The 22,702-nt window shown below is 43.5% G+C and overlaps 1 protein-coding gene across 3 annotated transcripts in view; it reads right to left on the bottom strand.

Moving 5' to 3' along the window:
• Positions 1-22,702, bottom strand: part of RASA3 (RAS p21 protein activator 3) — a 181,376-nt gene that overhangs the window by 125,076 nt on the left and 33,598 nt on the right. For 2 of the 3 annotated variants that reach the window (XM_087758475.1, XM_087758474.1), the window contains one exon: positions 11,158-11,276. In XM_087758475.1, coding sequence (XP_087614601.1) covers positions 11,158-11,164 — 7 coding nt within the window. In that variant the 5' untranslated portion in view covers positions 11,165-11,276. Of the gene's footprint in view, positions 1-9,927; positions 10,232-11,157; positions 11,277-22,702 lie in introns of those variants that run through there. The other variant, XM_087758473.1, reaches the window with a different exon arrangement.

The raw sequence follows: 22,702 nt of genomic DNA, 5'->3' as shown, positions 1-22,702 counted from the left end.
AATTTTCCGTTACAAACTGGTGATTGTTCCTGGGCAGGGGGAGGAGGGAGGGAGAGGGAGACTAAGAAAGGGAGCTTTTATACTATCTACCACATTTTTCTTCTCTTTCTACCACCCTCCTTCCTACAATTCCACAAGCTGAATGACTGCCAGAAAAATCAACGCAACTATTTTTCATTGAAATACCAAAAAAAAACATCTGAGAAGTTGCATGATACAGTTCAATTACACTGTTAAACACGAGGAACATAAAACCACCTTTAAGAACTCACTAAATGCTTTTAAAACACACATCTTAGAAGAAGATACCAAGAGAAACAGCTTTCAGAACCCCGCACTGTAGTACTGAATGGGACAGGAAATGAGGAACAAAGAAAGGAATTTCATAGATTCCAGATGTACTCCAACACAAGCTGGGAAATACAAGCAAGAATCAACTGAAGCCTTGTAAAAGCCTACCACTAACTGTTTTCTTCCAGAGTTCTTGAACAAAAGTAAGTAGCTGTAAACAATTTGTAAATAGAAATATTTTTAGAAGAAACTGGAAACAGTAGTAAAAATAAACTTCTTCCCCTCTCTCCTATTTAAGGAGCCATCAGTGCATCTGTTTTTTGGAGGTTTTTGCTTTTTTAAATATAAGAACTCTGTACAAGCAACCATAACAGAAGCACAACCGTAACCAAAGTATCAGTTTTTCAAAGTCATCAGTTTTTCAATACTTGGGATATTAAAGCTGAATGAAACTTGAAAGGCAAAGAAAACCAAAAATGGTAAACTTGATGTATACTATATGCCTTCTGTGTAACTGGAATTTAAAGGGAATTTAAATTCATAAATTGCCAAAAACCAAGTTATCAGGCACTCAAAAACTTTGTTCCTACAGCTATAAATTAAAAAATTAAGCAGTCTAGTTTAAAAACCCTGGAAACAGAACTCCTTCACAAATTCAAATACCCTTCTGCTCCCTATGTAACCCTACATCTCCAACATTTTACGTTTCTTTTCTGAAACACAAACTCAGGCCTTTTCAATGCACTTCTTTTAAATAGATTTTGAATTCTCTGTGACAGACAGACAAGTATATTTCCTCCTAAGGTCGCTGTAAAAGATGAAAAGAAAGCAAAAGCATGCATCTTATGGAACACAGACCTGCATTAACAGAAAATTCCCCGTCCTACCATTATTGCAGAAATAGGTGTTCTTCGCAACTTCAAGGCTTTTCACGAATTTGTTGCACGTAGCAAAATTGAGATGCTTCATCTCATGTCCAGCTACTACCAGCTTATAAAAGTAAAGCACATTACTATTTATGCAAATTAAACATTGCATCAAGTGCTACCTGTTCAAATCTACTAGTCTTCCATAAATAAGTGAAACACTCTCCCTCTTACCATCTCATCATACTAATCCATTTTTGTTAATGGCAATGCAGTCGCGCAGTTACGCTCCAGTAAGTAGGCAGCAGTAAGATTCAGCTGTTGGGCTAATGAAGGGATCTTCATTTCGCCCCAGTGCTCCCTGAGAGGTAATAACAAGCAAACACACGAGTCTCTAGTCAGGTAGAAAAAAGATAAGACCTCTGAAGTCTGGAATGAAAACTGAAGAGCAGAACTCTTCATCAACCTCAGAAGTATAGGCAAGTCAGACCAGGCTGTAAGTCTTCAATATTTTTATTCTTTCCTCAACAGACCTCAAAAATACAGATATACTACACTCTCTTCCCTTTCAGGCAGAAAAAGGGGCGGGGGGCGGGAATCTCAAAGCCCTCAAACTTTCCACTGAATCTTTAAAGTGTTTTACACTTGACAATGAAAAATTTCAAGAAACAAAAATAGGAAAAAAAGAATCCAGTTTTTCATAATTTTGAAGCTTCACATCTCATTTTGCAAAACTTTCACCCAGAAAGTCTTCTATAGGAGGAAAACAACATGTGAAGCTTCAGGGAAGTTGCTTTCCCTTGGTAGAGGTTAGGATGGGAGAGGAAGGAAGTTAGATTTGTTTTGTTTTTATTCCAAAACAAAGCTTTTAGTTGGATCCTAAATTCAGTCACCAGTCCACTATGCTGAAGGAATCAAACAAGCACTGCTAAAGAACAGATACTTCATAAGGTTTAATAAACGTTGCTGAAATCAGAAGGTAAGAGAGCTATTCAGAATATGCAAGTCTATGATCAGCTTTTCAGTTTAATAAAATACAACCTGTTAACTCCAAGAATATCTCAAGCTTCTCCTTGATTTAACCACAAAATAGATAAACCTCTGGTACTAGAAGGTTTAAAACCACAACATTAAGACCTACTAGTGCATGTTTTAACCATTAATATATGCCTTAGGTGACTTGCTCCCCAGACACGTTTATAGTCCACTGGCACACACAAACATTCATTTTTCTTCTACATATTTGGCTGACCGTTTGTTGGTCTGAAATCATTATGAGTAATAACTGTCTGACATTTACATCTTTTATAGTATTCAGCAAAGACTACAGTCTGTTGTCTTTATTCTAGGCTTCTTGCTCTCACACAGGGAAACTGTAAGATTTATTCTCCAAGCACACCAGTTTGCAGAGGGTTTTCTCACAAATGAATCGTCACAGTGTGACAGGTATTAAGTACTCCTTAACAACCCCAAGTGGATTTTGCCTCATTGTTTCCCTCAACCCCTCCAAGAGAAAAATTGCTACATGAGCTACTCAAAGACTTAATTCAGCTCTCACAGAAGTGTAACTATTGACTTCAACAGAATTATTCACAATTTACACTCCTGTAATGGAGATCAGTCAGCCCTTCATCAGTCAGAGACTAAGAAAGGATAAAGGGAGTACCTGAAGGTCCATTTGAAGGTCCATAGTGTTTATCTGCTCTAAGAATTTTAACCTAATGTATACTATCAAAGGTATTTTAGAAGTTTTTTTTAAATTGTGTTTTCTAGTCTTGCTGTAGGCAACACTGTTCAGTGTTTGCATGAGAAGGCCTTCCTTAAATGGGAGCATCAGTGCAATAAATGGCTTCATATGATAACAGTGTTTGACGGCATATCTGCATAAGCAGAAATCTTGCTGTGATGCAAAGAAATGGGGGGGGCAGTGTCGGTTTAAACATAATCATGATAATCAACATTAGGTGCCTTAGCTTTAGGAGACAAGTGTGTGATGGAGAACCATGGCAGCGTGTGCGTGTATTAATCAATTACTAACAACTAAAACACCTAAATATTCATAAGCAGCTAAGGCTCCTGAACTGAGTGTGACATGCAAGTAGTTCTCAGGTGGAAGGTCAGAAATATAGATATATCAGTTTGTCAGATTATCCTCTTGGTGGTCTTGCTGGAGTTTTAACATTTGATCTCCAGAGCAACTGACCAAGCCGGTGTATATCAGAGACTAACAAATACAGCATCATCAAGAAAACACGTACTATGGAAGAGGAGTGGACTGAAGAGCATAGAAAGATTCAAGCGGTCTCATGACGCTGCCAGTATACAGACAGGAGAGCAGGGGATGCACCTGCCGTCCCCTCCATCTGATTTCCCCCGCACACACATGCTTCCAGTCAAGCTCCTGATACTTGACCAGAGAAAGCTCTGATGTTTGCTTGAGTGCACAGATTCAGCTCACTAAAATGGAAGAAGACTAAACCTGACAAGAAAATTAAGTTGCATTCTTTGGGCCTGCTTTGCAAATTGAACTGGATTTTTTTTTTTTGTTAGCGGAGGAACACCAGTCAACAAGAGGTGTGTTTGGGATGGGGAGCGCGAAGACTGTTTCATAGCTGGGAGCAAGATAAGTAGGGAAGGGGAAGAGCAAGACCTGCCTTTTCAGCAGCAACAAACTACTAGCTTGGGTTAACACATTATGAAGCCACGTCTTGGACTCTACCGATGAGAACAGAATCACACAGCAACGGGTGAAACATGGAGGAGAACAGCACCAGGCAGAACACAGACATAAGAACACAGGCAGAGAAGCTAATATTGGGATCTACCTAACACAGTAATTTCAGAAATAGAAATCTGTTTTCAACCAATAATAATAAAATAATTAAAAAAAAAAAATAATCACAAAAAACCCCACCAAGCAGTCTGAAGAGTAATTCAATGCAATGAAAAGTTTTCAAAAGCATTTTCTGGAAAACCGCAAAGCTAAGATATCCAGCACTTACATAATGTCCTCATGTAAGAGCATTTGGTGCTTTGACCAGCAGATAATCACCTCAATGAGAAGACAAGAAAACACTATTAGTTCTCATGAGAGAGATTAAAGAACACTTTTTTTTCAAATGTACTAATTCCAAAAGAGGGTAAAAAAACTAGAAAGTTTGCTGCCTGACATCAGAGGCTCTGAGCAGATCTGTTTAATGGTTTCACTCCTGTGAATTTACCTCTACACACTCTAAAAGCCAAGTCCCATTGGCTTCCACTCTCATATATGAATCATTTTTTACTTAAAATAAAGTTATGGATAACTTGATGTCAGGCTGGCAGCCCCAAAGACAAGCATCTTCCATTTCTTCAAAACTAAGTTCACTGAAGCATTTTCCACTGCTACCTTTGTTTCCTTCTCTCAGTTGCAGAAACTATGCTTTGGTCTCCACTTTTGCTCCAGCCACGGCTGTTCCTGACAGCCCATGAACAGTCACAGCACTCCTCCTCTAGAAATAGCACTGGTCCCAGCTCTTTTCCATTCCGCACACTGAACACAAGTCAGTCAGAACACAACCACCACCAAATTTAGCGGAGTTTGAAATACTGAACCAGCGGTGAAAAATCTGCATAATCTATTCTGCACCCTCCACAGCCTGTCAGACTTGAGCCTTAAATAGCATTGCAGTCAATCAATAGCAACATGAGTTGCCACTTTATTTTACCTACGCAACATCAGTTTAAGCTGTACTTGTTAACTTTTTAATGTGCAGAAAAGATCTTGAGAAGTCTTGAATATTTTCAGGGTGAGATGCAAATAACTCTTCTTCCTTTCTTTACTTGTTGGTCCACTAACTTTGAAAGACATCACTGTTATCTTTACAAGAAACATTTTACATTTCCTAAATAATTATTTTCTACTACATATATCTATATATAGATACGTACCTGGGAAAAATTCTCTCATTCTAAAAATATCTATTCAACAACCTTATGCCCCATTTAAATGGGGATAAATCCTTTTACAGTATTATGCAGTGAGCATATTTAGTCGTACTTACTTCTACAAGTAACCACTTAAGGCACTAAATCCCAACAGACAACATTAAAAGGGACATCTTCTCAAGGCAAAATGGATTTCCCTGATCAACCTCAGGATTATTAGACTTAAGATAGGCCTTAAGTTTGTCAGAGACAAGATAGTTCCTCCTTAATGTTACAGAAATGCAGAGAGGCATCTCTCAAACATTTATTCCGTATCAAGTTTAATGGTGGAAGGGCAGTAAATACCTTCTCTTGGCAATCAACCTGCTTCAACACTAGTATACTAGCACTTAAGCAAATACTCTGGCTGACTTTACCAAAGACTCTCAGGTTCCCAAAGAGAAGTTCAATTGCCTTTGCAATGTCTTAAAACTACATAGCTCTGTATGAATTAGTAAAGAAGGCACAGCAAAATTAAGAGTCAGAGAGACAGCACAGTCTACAGACTAGTAGACTGTAGATCAGTCCTCACCTAGTCAACAGGACCGTCACAACGCAAATTAGGTTTTTGAGTTCTCAGAAAATGGTGGGTTTACCCTTTGAATGGGATAAGCTGTGAGTGGAGCACCAACCCACATCAGATAGTAGCCAGCCTTTATCACAAAAATTTCACAGCTTCATGCTTTTGATTACACTTAGTGCTAAGGAGAGACTACACTGCTGGAAGTCCCATATTTTAGACTACGACTTCAACACCTGTAACCACAAAAGGACCATTCCTGGCCCTTTCTAAGGATGGCAAAAGAGCTTTAGAAGTTTATCAATGTCTTAAATTGCAATAAGCCCTCACAGTGTACGAGTGGACCATTAGGATCTCTGAGGTCAACAAAACGATGAGCAAAGGGTCCTCCTCATTATATTGGTGCCCCTGGTAGCCTCTTGATGTGCAAGATCCTCCTGTCTCAATTATTATTCCCAAACTATGGGACAGTTTAACCTCCATAACAAGCCCAGCTACAGCTAGAAAAATACAATTTTAGAGCAGAGCCTCATACTCCTTGATACAAGAGTACTAGATTTCAGGGACATGGGAAGCTTGTTACTTTACAGTGAGAATTCACAACGGAGCTGTTTCTTTAGATTTTTCAAGTATAAATAATTTCACAAAGTAAAATCTGGCAGAAGGTTCTCTGCTAACCAGTATGCAGCCTTCCACAGCAGAAATGCAGAATATGAGCTTTTATTTTTTCATCTGGAAGTTTAATACTTGATGCCATTTAAGGAGAAAAAAAATAGCAATTAAGTACAGTGTATTTATTAATTATTATTAAGAGTACAACACAAGCCATGTTGTCAAGCAGAAGGACTCTCTTTGTAGTTTTTCCAGCCAATCATCAGCCATAGAGCCTTGTGTTGTTTCCTTTCAGGTTCTGAAACACTGACTCATGGAAATATCAGCACTGCACACTTCCTCAAAGTGGCAATCTTATAGGAAGTGTTTGTTTAGTCTTACATGACACATTGTTTTGTTTATGTATAAGGGATTCCGGTAAAAATAATTTTCAATTAAGGAAAAAAAGACAAGAGGACAACAGTTTCAGTTATGGGAAGCCAAAATAAATCAATTTCAAATAGACATTTGAACAGTGCATTCATTAGCACAGGTACTACTTTTTTCCTTTTACTGTATGCTACTTCCTTGCAACAGACATGAGCAGAAGTAGCCAGGCATTGAGTTCTTTCAATTCAACAAACCACAAAAGAAACCAGAAACTGGACAAGAGGTGGCACAGTAACAATTCCTCTTAACACTGCTACCTACAACGACAGAGTTCATATTGTTGCTCCACGACTTCAGTATCTCAATGAGACATTTTTTAGAAGTGGCACATCATTGGCAGTGCAACTGAATGAGAGAAACACGGGTTCCTAAGAAGCTCAAGGGTTCACATTTTCAATAGGTGAAACAGATGGCTCGAGCCAAATCCAAACATGACTAAAACCAACATTACTCAGAATGGGGAAGTATTTAGGTGATTTGGGATATAATTACCCATCTAGCTAAATATGGCTGATTCTATGCAACCCATCAGTCTCAACAGAACAAGTTACACCAGCAGTAGAAAATGCCTTCATTTACCTGCAGCTCCTTGGAAATACAGGACAAAACCCAGCCATAGCAATAGATTGCATTAGGGCATTCAAACATCTCTAGGCTACAGATGTTTTGCATGGCCTGAAGCCTCCAAACTGCACCAGCCTCTCCATTAAGAAAGGCATGCCACCATGGGTGCCCCACCCTGATCTGACTGTGTGTTTGCACTGATTCTTCAAAGCACCAGTCCTACATCTTATGAGATTTACACCGAGGCATACTTGTATATCAGTGCCCCCGTTGATGATTTGCCAGCAAAGGTGCTACAAAGAAGGAAACATCTTAGCAGATCAAGCACAGAATATCTGCAAGGCAGAGATCAGTCAGAGCTTGGTCATGGAACAAGCTCCCAAAGAACAGGACTGACCACTTCTAGATCATGATAAATCAAAGCAAATCAAGACGGGAAATGACTTATCCCTTTGTCCTCAAATACCTTATCCTTTAATCCATCAAAAGATTCAAAGCCTCCTATAACTAGAGGAGAGAGAAACCTACAAGATACTGGCAAATGGGAACTTCTAAAAGACAAATTTACTCTTGGGAATAGCGGACAAAAGTAGTGTCCCTCCAATGTTCACTGTCTCCTTTCAAAGCCACTCATAAGATTTTTTGCAGGGAGTCTACAAGCCTCCGTATACAATTTCTTCAAGGTTAGGATTGCTTTACAAGGCCTGTTAGATTAGAAATACTCCCTTAGCCCATCAGAGCAATCCTGCCACTTCTATTTTTCTGATAAACGTCACAAAAGATAGTCAGCTACAGAAAGGTATATAATCTTCAAAAACAAATCCTAGAAACTTGTGCTGCTGCCACGAAAGCTGATGAATATGCCTTCAGATACTTTCTAGTGAACAGAAGCAAAGGGCTCTCTTTTGTGCGTATTTATTATCGCCCTCTGCTGTATTACAGCAGAAAACCTGGGGGCAGCGGCGCTCCAGAAAGCGCCTGGCATTATTCTTGCAGTTCATTGAGTAAAGACCTTCTGCTTAGAAGGCAGAAGTGAAGCACCGGTGTACCAGTGATGCACGCAGTTTTTCCTACTTACTATCCATGCTAAAAGGCAGCAGGAATCCTTGCTGCAATACTGCACATTAATCAAACGCTTAGCTCTGATGAGGACTCTGATAACTGAAGTCAGCAGTAGGATTAACTTTAGTCCATGATTTAATGAGATTAATCTCAAGTCTTTTGCTGCTGTTATCATCTTCGATCTCTTCTACCACTTAAAGACATCCCCACACTCTAGTGGCATCAATCATTTAGGTACGACATCACTGTTTTCTTCTCAAAAAAAAACCCACCCAAGAGTCATCATCCTATATGTGAGATGTGTTCTTACTCCTTTCACTAGGATAGTGAACAACTTGCAATAGCACCACTTGCATGGTGTCCAAATTCCTCCCTTGCCAAAAGACGTTTTTTTTTTTCCTCTCTCTCCTCTTCGAAAAGAGACAGAAAACAAGTCTCTGACCATACTTCGTAGTCCTACTGAATCTATATTCTGGACGTATAAAAGAACACAGAGTCACCACATAATCTTTAGTTTATGTCATAAAATTTTACTTCATGTCATAAAATTTTACTTCTTAAAGTCTGCTATCACTAAACTACCTGCTAACAATTAATAAGGAAACGATCCCAGCAATGGTCTCTTTGAAATGCTAATGTCATTATCCAATAATGAGATCTCCTATGCAAACTCAAGTTTCAGTTTTATCTAACATGACAATTGGCGGTTGCAAATTGGCTTTTACATGGACGGATAGGCAAGAGGAGATTTTCCAAGAGCGTTAAGAGGGAGCTACAAGCCCAGCTCCCTTAGTACCCGCCGCTGCGAGCGCGGCACTGAACTTGCCCACCTCCCCACCAACCCTGCCCCGTCCAGGAGAGGCAAACCGCTCCCTCCGCACACGGGTTTGATCCTGGCACGGAAACGAGGGATTTCCCTCCCAGCCGGCACACTCAGAACTCCACCAGGGAGAGTTTAATCTGCACGCTGACATCTGTCGCTTACTTTCTAACAATGTGGTTTGGAGCTCGATCCGCAGCAGGAAGAAGCGCGACTCTCCAGAGGCGAGTCGTAGGAAGCCGTGAGGCGGCAGCAGCCGCCTCAGCCCGTCCCGCTCACTGGGGCAAGGGCTTGAGGCACCGGCTCCTTCCCACAGCCGCTTTTTGGCCGGTTTCGCACCAGCTTTGCCAGTGACACACAGTACTCGGACTCGGTGACCGCCTTCAAACTTTAAGGGCGTAGCTTAGCAACAAAAAGGAAAAAAAAAAAAAAATCGCGAAATCCACCTAATACCCTGCGCCGCCCGGACTCCCGCCGGCGCCGCTCGCCAGCGGGACGCGCACGGCGCTGCCGGCCTGTCACCGCCGCAGCCGGCCGCCTCACGGCCATCGGCCCCGCACCGCCAGCCTGAGGCGCCGCGGAGCCCCGCCGGGCCGTGGGCACCGCCCGCCCCGCCGCCGCGACCCCCCGCCGCCGCCGCCGCCCCCAACCGCTCGCCCCCGGCGGGACGCGGCGCGCAGGGGAGCGCAAAGCAGCGGCCGGCGCCGGGTACCTCGCTGCGCCGGCGCTGCCCAGCGCGGCCCGCGCCGGCGGGGGCTCCCCGCCCGCTGCCAGCCGCCCCCACCCCGCGCCCTCACCGATTTTAATCCTGACGCTCTGGAAAACCCGCAGCCCCTCTTCCTCCACCGCCATGGTGGCAGCGGTGGTGGTGTCGCCGCCGCGCCTGGCGCTCAGCAGTGCTCGAGCCCCGCCGCCGCGGAGACGCACGGGCCGGGCCGGGCCGGGCCGGGCCGGGGAGGCGGCGGCGGCGGCGAAGAAGGAGAAGGAGGCAGGCGAGCTGCTCCGCCGCGATGGGAAGGAGGACGAGCGGACGGCTCGAAGCGCGCTGCGACCGGGCGGCTGCCGCCAGCGAGCGAGGGAGCAGGCGAGCGGAGCGGAGCCCAGCGCCCGCCTCCCGCCCCTCAGGCCGGCAGCTCCCGCCCCCACCCCATCGCTGCCCCTCATTGGCCAGCGGGGCAGCCGGCCGCAGCGCTCATTGGGCCGCTCCCTGCCAGGGGTGGGAGGGGGAGCGGGTGCCGGTGGAGCGCGGGGTGGGGGGGTGTTGCGGTGCTTTGCAACAGCTGGAGCGCGGCGCGCGCCGGCCGCCCGGCCGCCCAGCTGCGGAGCGCGCGCGCCGCGCCTCGGCCGCCCCCTCAGCCGCGGCGGGGCTGCCGTTCCCCTGCCGCCGCCGTGCCCCGGCCCGCCGCGCCCTGAGGGGCAGGCGGCGGTGCGAGGGGCGGCTCCGTTCCTCCCGGCCGCGGCAGCCCCCCGCCCCGCCGGGACTCCCGAGGGGGCAGCGGGGGGAGGGGGAAGGCTGACTAACTCCATGGCCCGTCTCCAACGCCGGCCCGCACCAACCGTCGAGGAGCAGCCGTTGGCCCCGGCCGCGGGGCCTGCGCGTGATGGCGAAAGGGAAGGAGGGATGTTCAAGCCCTCTTTCCCACAGAGCCATAAAGAAAGGGCACTTGCGATGCCCCCAGGTGGAAACCCATTCATTAGTGGGGAAAAGAAGGCCCGTATTAAATAAACAAACCCGTTTGGGTGTTGCGAGCAGGCCAGTCTGTCTCCTGGCTCCATTTGATCAAGCGGCGAAGCTCGCTCTACCTGATTGCACGGGAAGAGCAGGGAATTCAGATTTCAGGCTTGCATGATTCCGCGTTAAACAGCAAGAAACAGGACCTGTGTCAGCATTCAGTGCCAAACTTTGGGTCTTGTAACGTTGGTGATTGAAATACTCCTTCCGTAAAGGTCTGGCAAAAGCAGACCACAAAGTTCAACAGAGGTCTACAGATGATGTTGTTTCAAAAAGTAAAAAAAAATCTAATTACCTTTCATGCAGACGATCACAACCCTGCTGAGGAGACTTAGAACATCCCTACGCAGAAGAGCCCCAGCACATCTCAGCGCAGCATGTCAGAAAAGCACAACAAAATGCCCTTTCTCAAGCCTACAGCAAAAAGAAAGAAAAAAAAAAGAGAAGAAAAACACTATCAAATGCTTTCCCACTCTAGCTATGAATTCTAGAAGTGAGAGAAAGGCAAACAGACTAAGGACAATCTATACATATATTAAGCAGCTAGTATTGAAAGAACCAAACTATTAAAGGACAGCAAAAAATCAGAAGGGAAATCCTAAGTCAGTCACATGCGGTATGAAGTCTGTAAGCAAGAAGTTGTCCAGGCAAGCTAGGAGAATACAGTTGAATCATGGCAGGTACAACACATAATGAATTCCCTTTTTTTGAAAAAAAAAAAAAAAAAAAAAAAAAAAGGCGAGATATTGAAATATATGAGAGCAAATGAAAACTTGGGATGGAGCTACAGTGGCAGTGGAAGTCAGCTTGTAGGAAAGCCTGGGGCATCTGCCTTTTCCAGCACAGGTATTGGGCTAACTCTGAAGGAAACTGGCAAGCTCACAGCCAAAAAAGGAAGCAGTGAGTTATCGTAAGGAGCTGCCTGACTTACTGTGTTCTCCTTGTCTGCATAGCCAAGCGACATATGTAATTTGATAAAAATACTTTTATAGCACAAGACTCCGAAGGGATTTTTGTAAAGCACAGGCTTCCATTTACCAACATCCATGCTGTAATTCCCTCCTCCTCGCTGCAGTATGCCCAGTGTCCTCTGTAACCTCATTACATTATCTCCGTTCCACCTACTGTGTGTCGTCTCTTCTCCATAATGCTCCCAGCTCACTGCAGTACTTCAGCTCTTCTGCCCCCTGGTCCTTTGCATCCCTCATGATACCTTCAGTGCTCCCTGCCCTCATAACCCTTAGCATTTTCTTCACCATAGCCCCAGTTTCACCTGCCACATAATACTTCTGACTCCCCTATTTTTGTCTCACCTTCCAGCTGGACAAGGGGCAACACAAGCAACAACCTGAACAGAAGCTACAAGCATGCTGATCAGATAGCTGACATTTTAAGAAGGACATCATTGACTCAGACTGGCCAACCTGTTGTTGCCTCTCAGACGCTGGATGTGACAAACAAACAGTTTGGAGTACGCATGTTGTACAGGTCTGTTTTAACATTCTGTACATGCTCACAGATAAAAACGAATATACAACGGCTGTTGCTTTTGCTCCTTTGCCACATGTGCACACACCTTGAACGTATTTGCACAAAATAAATACAGGCCTACTGAGTCATCTCACTGAAGAAGAATGGCAAACAACTGTTATACACAATGCTGTACACAGGCAGAAACAAGGACTTCCAGCTAAAAGCAAGTGGATAAAGTTTAGCTATAAGCAAAGGAAAATGGATCCTATTATTGGGATCCCTATAAGTTGACCCCAAGCGAGCTGACAAATTGAGCTTATAGATCTCTTTAAAAACATGTTATCTTTGTACTTGTGGTGATTCAGTAACCAAAGAAACAACTTCTACACACTGATACTGGGAACTGATAAATCTTCCCCAACAGCATCAGGGAGAAACCTGCTTCCATGCTCTAAATATTGTAGACATCTCAGATAAAATATTTTGCTTCTGTTTTCTGTGCTTGCCTTCGGTACATAAAGACTTCAGTTGACCTCATTTCCCTGTTTGAAGCTTCTCTCATCTGCAGAAAGTTGACCCCAAAATAGTAATTTTAAAAAAATCAGTTTATCAATTCTCTTCCCAGCATTTGCTGCTGTAAGAGTTACTGTCAGCAGATACTCAACAGACTATCCTTCCCACTTCGCAGTTGTGTTCTTTTCAGACAGCCATGGCACTTCTGTCTCCTTTATGTCCAGGAAACAAAACAAGATATCTGCCTATAACCCAGTTGTCATATGTTCACAAAACCAGGCTCTACATGAATTCCCCACCCCTTTTTGCGCACCCAGCTTTGCAGTCAGAATGCACCACTCTTAAATCTAATTTCATTTGACCCAGCATAAATTCACTCTGTTATCTAAGGTGATCGTTGCCCCCCACATCCTAACCTCAGGTGTTGCTTGCAACCTCTCTCCGTGCTCGCACTGGTGCTCATGGGAGTGTGTGGTGTACCGCGTTTGTTGGTTAAAAAAAACCAAAAACTGTCATGACTCCGATTTCTATATTATGAAAAACAAGAGGCCCATAAGCCATGACACTTTGAAATGCTTTGCCTGTGATGGTAAGCAACCTGAGCAGAAAGGATCCCAATCCAAAGGTGTGACTGGGGCACAGTGGCATGCTGGGCAGCTTTAGGAGTGTGTTCTTACCCACAGCTGTACTTCCAGGCTGTTTTTCAGGATGGCCTGGCTTTACCAAGAGCACGGACACGTCCAGGAAGGCTGTGGCAAAATTCAACCGTAAAGCCAGCCTTTCCTTTAAAACGTAGTCAAGTACCACCAACTTCTGCGCTTAAGCATAAAAGAAACTACCAAGATGACTACAGAATCAATTAGCAACAATCAGAACAGACCAACATTAAAAACAAAACACCAAAACAGCAAAAAACCCCCCTGGTAATTAAAAAAAAAAAAAAAAACTTATGGCGAGGAAAAAAGAAAAATAAAAACAGAAAAAAAAAAGCTGGCACCTGCACCTTCTTACACTCTTCACCGTGGAATAAATCAACATTCCTCACATGAGAATCTACAAATTGTTACTTGTGGCTTGCCGTGCTGTCCAGCTACTCTTCTGGTTTCCCTCCAGCCCTTTTCTGCTGAAGCTCTTTGACAATGCTTTTGTGTATCAGCGTGCTAATTTATTTTTTGTTGTCCCTTGTTTTCTTGACATAAGTCTAAAAGCGTTTTGCTTTCTCTGTGATAAACATCTGTCTCCAAATATATGTGCCGTCCAGTACCGACAATGTAAATGAAAGCAATGTTCCAAAACTCACATGAATATATATTTTGAAAGATGCTAAATGCATTATAAGAAACAGCCAAAGAATGTGCATTGCTTTTTCAATATCTCCATTGTTGGAATGAAACCTCAGCAGCAGCATATCACATGTGTGTGTGTGTATTACAGATAGCATGTGCGGGCAACATGAGGTTTGCAGCTGCTAGCAGCCTGATCAAAAAATCTAGGCAAAGTGAAATGCTGCTTTTTAAGATGTGGATGAGTCTGTTAATGACAATATCTCTTCCAACTTTTCTTCATCCAAGCCATGTGGGTTTATATTATTAGCTCTTCAGAGGATTCTTGGGTCTAAATTAGACTACAAAGAAGGTCATTTTCTGTGACTCATTTGTGCCAAGCAAGGAAATCATTTCCTCTCTTGATCTACATGATAGCTTTCTCTCGGGAGGAAACAGAATATAGGAAGCTTTCTAATCTCCTTTTGCATTATGCAAGAAACTAACAAAATATGAACCTACTGTCCCCTGGGTACCACAAAGCTGCTACCTATCTTTATGTGAAGGAAGAACACATTTAAGACAAATCTAAAGGAATATCACTGTAACACAAAGTAAGACTAGGATCTGATGACTGAGCAAGATATTGTGATTGAATTTTAGGAAGACATAGATGGTTTCAACTAATAATATCTATACCAGGCCTAAAGGCAGCTACTATCCATATAGAGATGCTGCATGGTATGACTACTCTGACTAGGGTGACGCAATAAACATTTATCCCTGGCAAAGTGAGTGGGGAAGCAAAGACGTCTTTGGTAGCGCCTCTGAATCTTAATCCCTGACTGAGTGGTAAACTTAGCCCTTGCAGTGATACCTTTCACAGTAAGATAGTAAAAGTAGTCTTTTTTTTTTTTTCCTCCTGAAGTCCTAGAACCAACCAACCGGTCAGGAAAGGGCTGCAGTCCTTCCCCCAGTCTCCATGCATAGTGAAGTATGGCAGAAACATAATGAACCTATCTAAGTAGAAAATTAAGAATGAATCTGTGATTACCTGTGTCTCCAAAGGCTAAGAATTTGCATCTGACATAGCTACAGAGGAATGAAGAAACAGTAATGAAATCGCTTGTACGAGTAGTCTGGCAGAGAAACGCTTTGGCCATTAGACTGTATGAAAGAAGGAAAGGAAGAGAACAATGACAAGAAGAAGGTTTTAATTAGCAAGATGTCAGCAACAGTGACAAGAAAGCACAGATTTCACAAAAATACAAAATGACAAGAGTTTAAATGAAGGAGAAGCATGGGAAAGAGTGGACACTACTGAGATGGCTGCTAGTATGTACATGTATGGTGCACTCACACACAGGTTAAAAATAGATCTGTGCATCATAAGTAGGAAAACTGCGGATTGCACTGCAGTTACTACACTTACTGAAAGCAAAGATCTCTACTGTGACCCTTGAGTACAGGAAGAAAAGCACGTCTACCTGTTGTTCTTATTACTTGCCTTTTTAAAAAATCTCACATTTTTGCTGGTTGTTGCTGGAACACTGGGCCAGGAAGAGGCCAGAAGGGGGAAAACAAAAATGCCTTTAATTACAGGAAAAAGGGGCCAGTGAGAATTGGTTGTTACAATAGCTGAGACAATACAACTAATTTTCATGTTGCATGGTTTTTTAATCTTTTTTTAAAAAAAAAAAACACACACTTTAATTCTTGTTCATCATTTCTAAAATCTCTCAGTCTAGTGTCCTCCTAAAAAATATAACTATGTTAAAATCCAAGTCATTTCAGCAGCAAGCACAGAACATTCAGGATTCCAATGAAATTCACCAACATGAAACACCTTCTGGTTAAACTCCTAGAAGCATCGTGTTCTGGGTCATATCTGCTTTACTTCAGCCTATAAACTTTGCTTTCCTATTAAGGAACAAATCCCTTTATCCTTCCATAAAAGATTATAATGTAATAAAATTGCATTAAGATCTTACAGAAAAAAAAACACAAAACAGTGGTTATGTACAAGAATGAAATATGTGGTGAATTTTACTGCAGTATGCATCCATTCTCATCTTTCCCACATTAGCCTTCTGTGGAACTGCTGTAACTAAGTGAAAACAGCAAATGATCTTCAGAAAGAAAAACTGAGCAGAAATGGGACTTTCTACTTTTTAAAAAATACTGGGTACTGCTGTTTACAATAAATATGTGGTTATGCAAGCAGGCATATAAACACCCGTATTTCACAAGCCATTGCATATTGGCAGCCATAATCATCACTTTCATACCTTCTTTGTTTTTATGTCATCAGCTCACCTGCAGTCTTCTCTGTTGTTTATGAGAATTAATTTGACAAGACATTGACTCCACCCTTACTCTCCAACTCCAAGGCAAGGCTTCGACCCCCCTCAGTTTAGCAGCACTAGTAGTATCTCTTCCGAGAGGACTGAAAGGAGAGCTCTTACACCACCTTCTTCCTCATATCCACCTCAGGGGATTGTACCGTCCCCAGAGGGAAGCCACTGCTACTACCAACATCTACCCCAAACCACCCATAACACAAACACTTCTTTGCCTCCCAGATATGTTCCAGTTTTGTGGTATAAGCAAGATATATATGACAGATGTTACAGAGTTTACATTGACTTTGGGAAGCTTTGCATAATTCATCCACAACCAGCGCTGTGAGTGACACAGCTATCCCACATGCAGCTTGAATATCCCACAGAAACCTTGAATAGACTTTTCCATGTAGTCACGCGTTTACTATGGGTCAGATCCCGTGGTCTTCCGTTTGCTCAAAAATCCCATTGAAGCCAATGTTGGCGGGTCAGCTTGCAAATGCCACCCTCTCTCTGCCTGGTGAATAGCTCCCATTGAACCCACTGGGATTACTCATGTGTGTGAGTAACTACTAACGAGAGCAAAAGGAGCAGAATCCGGTCCTCATTAGGGACTGCTAATCTGAAAAAAACGCTCCCTCAATCAGTAGTACCAGAGGAACTCTGCCAGGGAGATGTTACCTAGGAAAGGCAACGTGGTGCAATTTGGCACCATTTTTTTTAGCATGTAATTCGTTAAAGCATCAGCTAATTATCCAGGCATGACTGCACGGAGGAGCTCTCTCCCATCACAGTACATGAGCAAAGATAATCTTATACCATGAAACACAATTAGCCAGATGGTTATTTGGAGGTTTTTGGAATAGAAGTAATTTCTCTGATCTGAGAGATAAAAAAATCAAAGCTGAATTAAAAAAAAAAAATCATACCACACTTGATTCCCAAGTATTTAATTACATATTATCATGGGTAACTACTAATTGGCTCCAATTATGCAATCTTATTTTATTGCTGTTGGAAACACATTTATAGCCACTATATAATGTGTATATTTCAGTCAATATCTGAATAAACAGTCTGGAAAACACAACATTTGTACCCAGACTTGGTTACTAGTGTGATTATCATCTGCCACCTGCTGGAAATAGCTGTGATATCTCAACTAAGTTCCACGGATGGAAGGTCCGGTCACTCATCGAACAACCAGAAATGTCAAAGAGCAAAACATGCTCCTTCGACCCAGGAGCTTACTCCTCTTGCACCCACTGGGAAAGTTTAATTTGCACATGGGGGTATTTACGTGCGTTCACAGAGAAGCCATACCATGACGTTGTTTAAACAAACAGAAATTTCATTTGCCGTTGGGAATAATGTTATTTGCCTGTGTCTGACCAGAAGGCAAGATATATAATCTGAAACTAATGCACCCAGCTAATCCCATCTCAAACTGGCATAGCGCTCTTGCCACCCTGCTGGAAATGGCACAACTGCAGGTCCCCCCACGCCATCCTCGCAAAGGATTTCTTCCTCTACCCAATATAGCCTAGCATTGTCTTTGAGCCTCATTTGAAGAGACTGAGCATTCTGGCATTATTTTGGCCCATAAAACCCTTGAGCAGAACAAAACCTGCCTGTCCAAGACATCTGCTCTCACTCAAAAAAAAAAAAAAAAAAAAAGGGCAGCAAGAGGGTTTGGATGAGGTATTCCTCAGAGTGCCAGAACCTTGTAACTCGCTGCCTCTGTGCCAGCAAACCAGAGTAAGTAATCCAAGGAAACCAGAGGGTAAATCCGAAGGCAGCACCGCAAGACTCGCTTTTCTCTCTCGCTTATGTGGAACAGGCTGAATAGTAGCAGGACGCACAAGTAAGACCAGCAGTTCTTGTCAGTGGGCTGGCTTATTGCATCTGACTGGCTGATGACAGGACTAATTGTCTTGGTGTAATTTTGCAGCTCTCCCCAGGCCAGTGGGGAGAGAGAGACAGGTACAACTAGATTAGAGTTTCAGACCTTTTTTTTGCCAGAAATCATACCCAGGCCCTTAAGCGGCCAACTTCTATGTGCCCAACGGGTTTAGAAGAAGAGCCCAGGGCTGACGTTTAGATAGTGCTCGCATTCAGGGAAACACAGTGCCGTTCTCTGGGTACCTTTCAATTATTTCTGAGGTCAAAGAAGGAGAATGAAAAATGAAGATGGGGATACAAGTGATTTTTGAAGGTTATCCAGGTCTGTGAGATGAAGCGAAGAAAGAAAGAGAAAAAGAGAATACGCATCCAAGGACCTAATAAAATTATAACTAATTCCTCATTTTCTCCACTAACTTGTTCTAGCCATTATAAAGCAATCAGATGTTTATAGCAGTAAGAAGTAATACAAGCCCTGAAAGCAATATAACAAATCTAAAACACTGAGCAACACATTAGCAGGAATTAACCTCGGCCAGGCCTGCCCATGGCAGAGGTGTGCACCGCTGGGCAGAGGCGCCTGCGTCCTACTGCAGCGCACAGCATTCACCCAGGGAATACTAACCACAGCCCGTCCCCCTAACATGCGTGCACCACTGTGCACCCACCTACAGTCGCACAAAACGATGTTTCTGTCGGTATTTGCTTTTAGCTGAAAGACTCTGCTGCTTCGCAGGCTTTTTCCGTTCTTAGGAGGTCACTATGCTTCAGGCCCCTCCAAGTTTTCTCCTCTGGGCCGCTCTTAGGCGGCTACCACCTCTCTTCCAGCAACATGGGCCTTGCCTGCATGGGCAAGTTGCCCTCATTCCAGCCACAAATTTAGCTATGCCTCATGCTGACAAGTGGGCTGAGGTTTGCTCCTGTAAAGCCTGACAAGGGTTTGATGCAAAGAAGAGACCAACAAATTAAAAAACTACCAGAGAAAGAATCAGGAACACTTCCCGCCTGCCCACACCAGAAATCTTCTCATCGCTGCAGTGACATTTGTATCCTGGAAAAGCTTAATTAAGTTCCTTATGCAGACAGGGCACATGGCTGAGTGCAGATGCTCGCCTTGGAGCGGATGGGCCTGCCGGGCCAATTCAGCTAGCCCGCCGTCCCAGGACGTGCTGGCCTCTGGCTACAGACCAGCTGTTGAGCAGCAACAGCCTGCTCCCAGTTACCTTCTCCAGGGCCTTCTGGGGTTACCCAGAAAGCGCTCCCCTCCTCAGGCAAAGGCGGGGGACAGGGCCCTGGCCTCGTCGCTGCGTGCGTACTCCATAGCACCCACGCCGTAAGAGCAGCCTTCCTCAGAAAGCTAAGGACTACTGCACAAGCAAATGGACCTCGATGAAGAAGCTCAGTCAATCATCCGACAGTCCTCCCCTCTCCCTCTGTGCCCTCCTCCCACATTAAAACCACTGAGAAAAATTAGTTATCAGCACTAGTCTACTTGGCATTTCTGCTGTAGGTCAAGGAAATCCTGGATCTGACCAAACATTGTCCAAAAGATTTAAAATTGTGTATGTAGATATAAACATACATGTATATAAATAAAACTCCATATAATTATGGCAATGTTTTTCCCGTCCTCTTCCTCTTTTCCCACCCCCTTTCCCTTCTCTCAATTTCTCAGACAATAAGTGGGAAACAACCTTTTTTTTCTCCCAGCCAAAAATTAATTCCTGCTCAAAGCTTCCAGAAAGGGTCAAGTCTAAAGGAAGCATCTGGTAAATCTGCTTTTGTATTGCAGTGGGAGCCACAGACCTCACGTCCCCTTCCCTTTGCACCACTCAGCGCAGCAAGCGCTCGTGCCACACTGGAAAGGGTTTGCTCTGCTGCACACGTATGCACAAAGACGCGCTCTGCCTGACTGCAGGCAGCCCTTAGATGGAAGCGGCTAGGTATGCTGCGTGCACAGACAGAGCAGGTCCCGCTCACCCCAGCAGGTTTTCCAGTTGCTTTTTTTATCCCCCTGACTACAGATGGACTCTTCAGCTACTCGGTCGTGTGGTTTGCTTGTGAGTTATATGATAAGGGTGTGTGCTCGCAGGGTCAAAGTCACCACATTGGATCCTATCATGTAACATACTGAACCGACCAAAAAAAAAAAAAATTGGCTTCTCTCAGCATCTCCAAATGCCCATCCAGGGACAGGCAATGAATGAAAGGAGACCGGGCCTGATCCTCAAGCACACCCACAAGTGACTCCAGTCCTGCAGTTCAGTCTATGCATGTGCCCAAAGTCGGTCAAACACTTCATAGAATAAGGTGAGGAATTGCCATGACTTTAAAATAACCAGGAAATCTGTCAGCAAAAAAAATAAGGACTTATTTTCCTCATCACGCGTATGGAAAACTTTAAAGCTTTAGAAAATGTATGCTCTGCCTCTTACAGTTTCTTACTAGATATACAAAATTCATAGCAAAAGCAAACAGCGGAAAAGGCACTTCTAGTCACAGTGAGCAACGGTACCTCCAAAAGCATGATCTATATTGGGAGTGCAGCGGGAGAAGCAGCATCTTCTTTAACTTATTCTGTAACTGGGCCATAAGCATAAGCAGCTGCTCTAGCTGGCAGCTCCTGAGCCAGCCCGAGCTCTTCTTCTGGCCAAGACGGTGGGAGAGGAAAGGGCAGCAACTCAGTAACCTTGCAACACAGTTCAAGGGGGAAGTAACGCAAGATGCAAATTCCTAGCAGCAATACCAACTGCAGAGCTTACAGTCCCATATATTGTATGAACAGGCTTGCTCAAAAATCAGACCAAAAGAAAAAAAAGAGATTAAAAAACAAACCCAGAAACCTATGAGAGCCTATGAGAACCTATGAGATCTCAGAAAAGCAGCTCAGCACACTCCAAGATTGCCACAGTAAAAAATTAGGCTGGTATTGACCACCTTGCCTTTACGCTGCAGAAAACACTCTCTGCTTTGTGTGCAAGCTGAATGTATACATGTCTTGATATATACTGGAAAATACGTTTTTTGCAAAAATCTACACTTATGTTCATTATCTGCTTATTTCTCATCTGTTCTTCTTCAGCAAGTAGCTTTTGCTATCAAGAAATTGTATGCAAGTCCTTCTGCACAAAACATGGAAATTCCCATGGCTGTCACTTCATAGAATTGTATAACCTACAGAATAAATGTTTCACAAGTATCTGTTTTATCGTGTAGAGGTAGTAAGTCCAGTCCCCTGGTTTGTTAAGGATACTTCACGAGTCTGCTTTGACTGAGCAGTGAAATGTTAGTCTAAAGAATCCTCTGTTGTAGCTGTAAGTTTAGACTCTGAAATTAGAAAGAGGTGGGACCTGCTGTTCCTGTCTTCCAGCACCATCTTCTGACAGAAAGGACCTGCTGGGCCTTAGGTAGTTCGACATTAAGACAGTCAATTTTGAAACTGTTAAGCTTTGCTTTCCTTACCTCAGAACAAAACAAAACCCACCACCACCAAAACCCCACCCAAACCAAAGTTAGAATGAACGCGCATATGGTCCACAGCTTTTGAAGGCAAAGAGAGCACAGGCAACCACAGAGGGAGTTTAAAGCCACTTCCCCTCTGTCACAAACTTTAACTGAGAAGCAGCTGGGAAATTATTCCAAGTGATTTCAATTTCTTGGTGGACCATGGTTCCATCAATGTAAGAGGCTAAGTCTTCCTTATATTTTAAGGGTTTCATCAAAATCAATGAAAAGATTCCTTTGATAATGGTGCCCTTCGGATCTGTCCCTAACAGATCATTACACATGTAATGTGCATTTAAAAGACTGAGGCCAAGACCCTGCCGAGCAAATGAGGGCCTAAGTATCTCTACTTATTCAAGAGCAAAATATAATTGTATTGTGTGCACAGTTTGATTTTACATGTATTTGAAGAAATGCATTTCAACCCTGTACTCTTTTATTTTTACTGACATTCTCCACATCTTCGTGTTACATTAACAGGAAAATAATAAGAACCCGAGCAGCTGGAAAAAACCTACTCTTCAATTCCTTCCATCATTTGTCTGAAAATAAGGGTGTTTGCTTTACAGCTCAAAATCAGTATGTATCAAGGTTTTAATTTGATGTCTGCTTCTGTTGTTTAAGCACCATTTCACGCCAACTATAATAAAAATCACAAAGCCCGACCTTACTTTGCTACTGAAATGCAAAAGTTACTCAAGAAACAGATTCAAGGGAGCACTGGCCCTGATCCTGTGTGGGGTAGTTGTGCAATAGATGTGTTGCTCTTCCCCAGCACCCATGTGAGACGCTGCGTGAGAACAAGCTGCACGAACAGCCTTGTGCTCAAGTGGAATATCCCCTG

The sequence above is a fragment of the Nipponia nippon genome, unplaced genomic scaffold (assembly GCF_047370975.1).
Source record: "Nipponia nippon isolate SJK-2023a ecotype South Korea unplaced genomic scaffold, ASM4737097v1 scaffold_2, whole genome shotgun sequence".
Taxonomy (NCBI): Eukaryota; Metazoa; Chordata; class Aves; order Pelecaniformes; family Threskiornithidae; genus Nipponia; species Nipponia nippon.
This window is presented reverse-complemented; position numbering and strand designations above follow the sequence as displayed.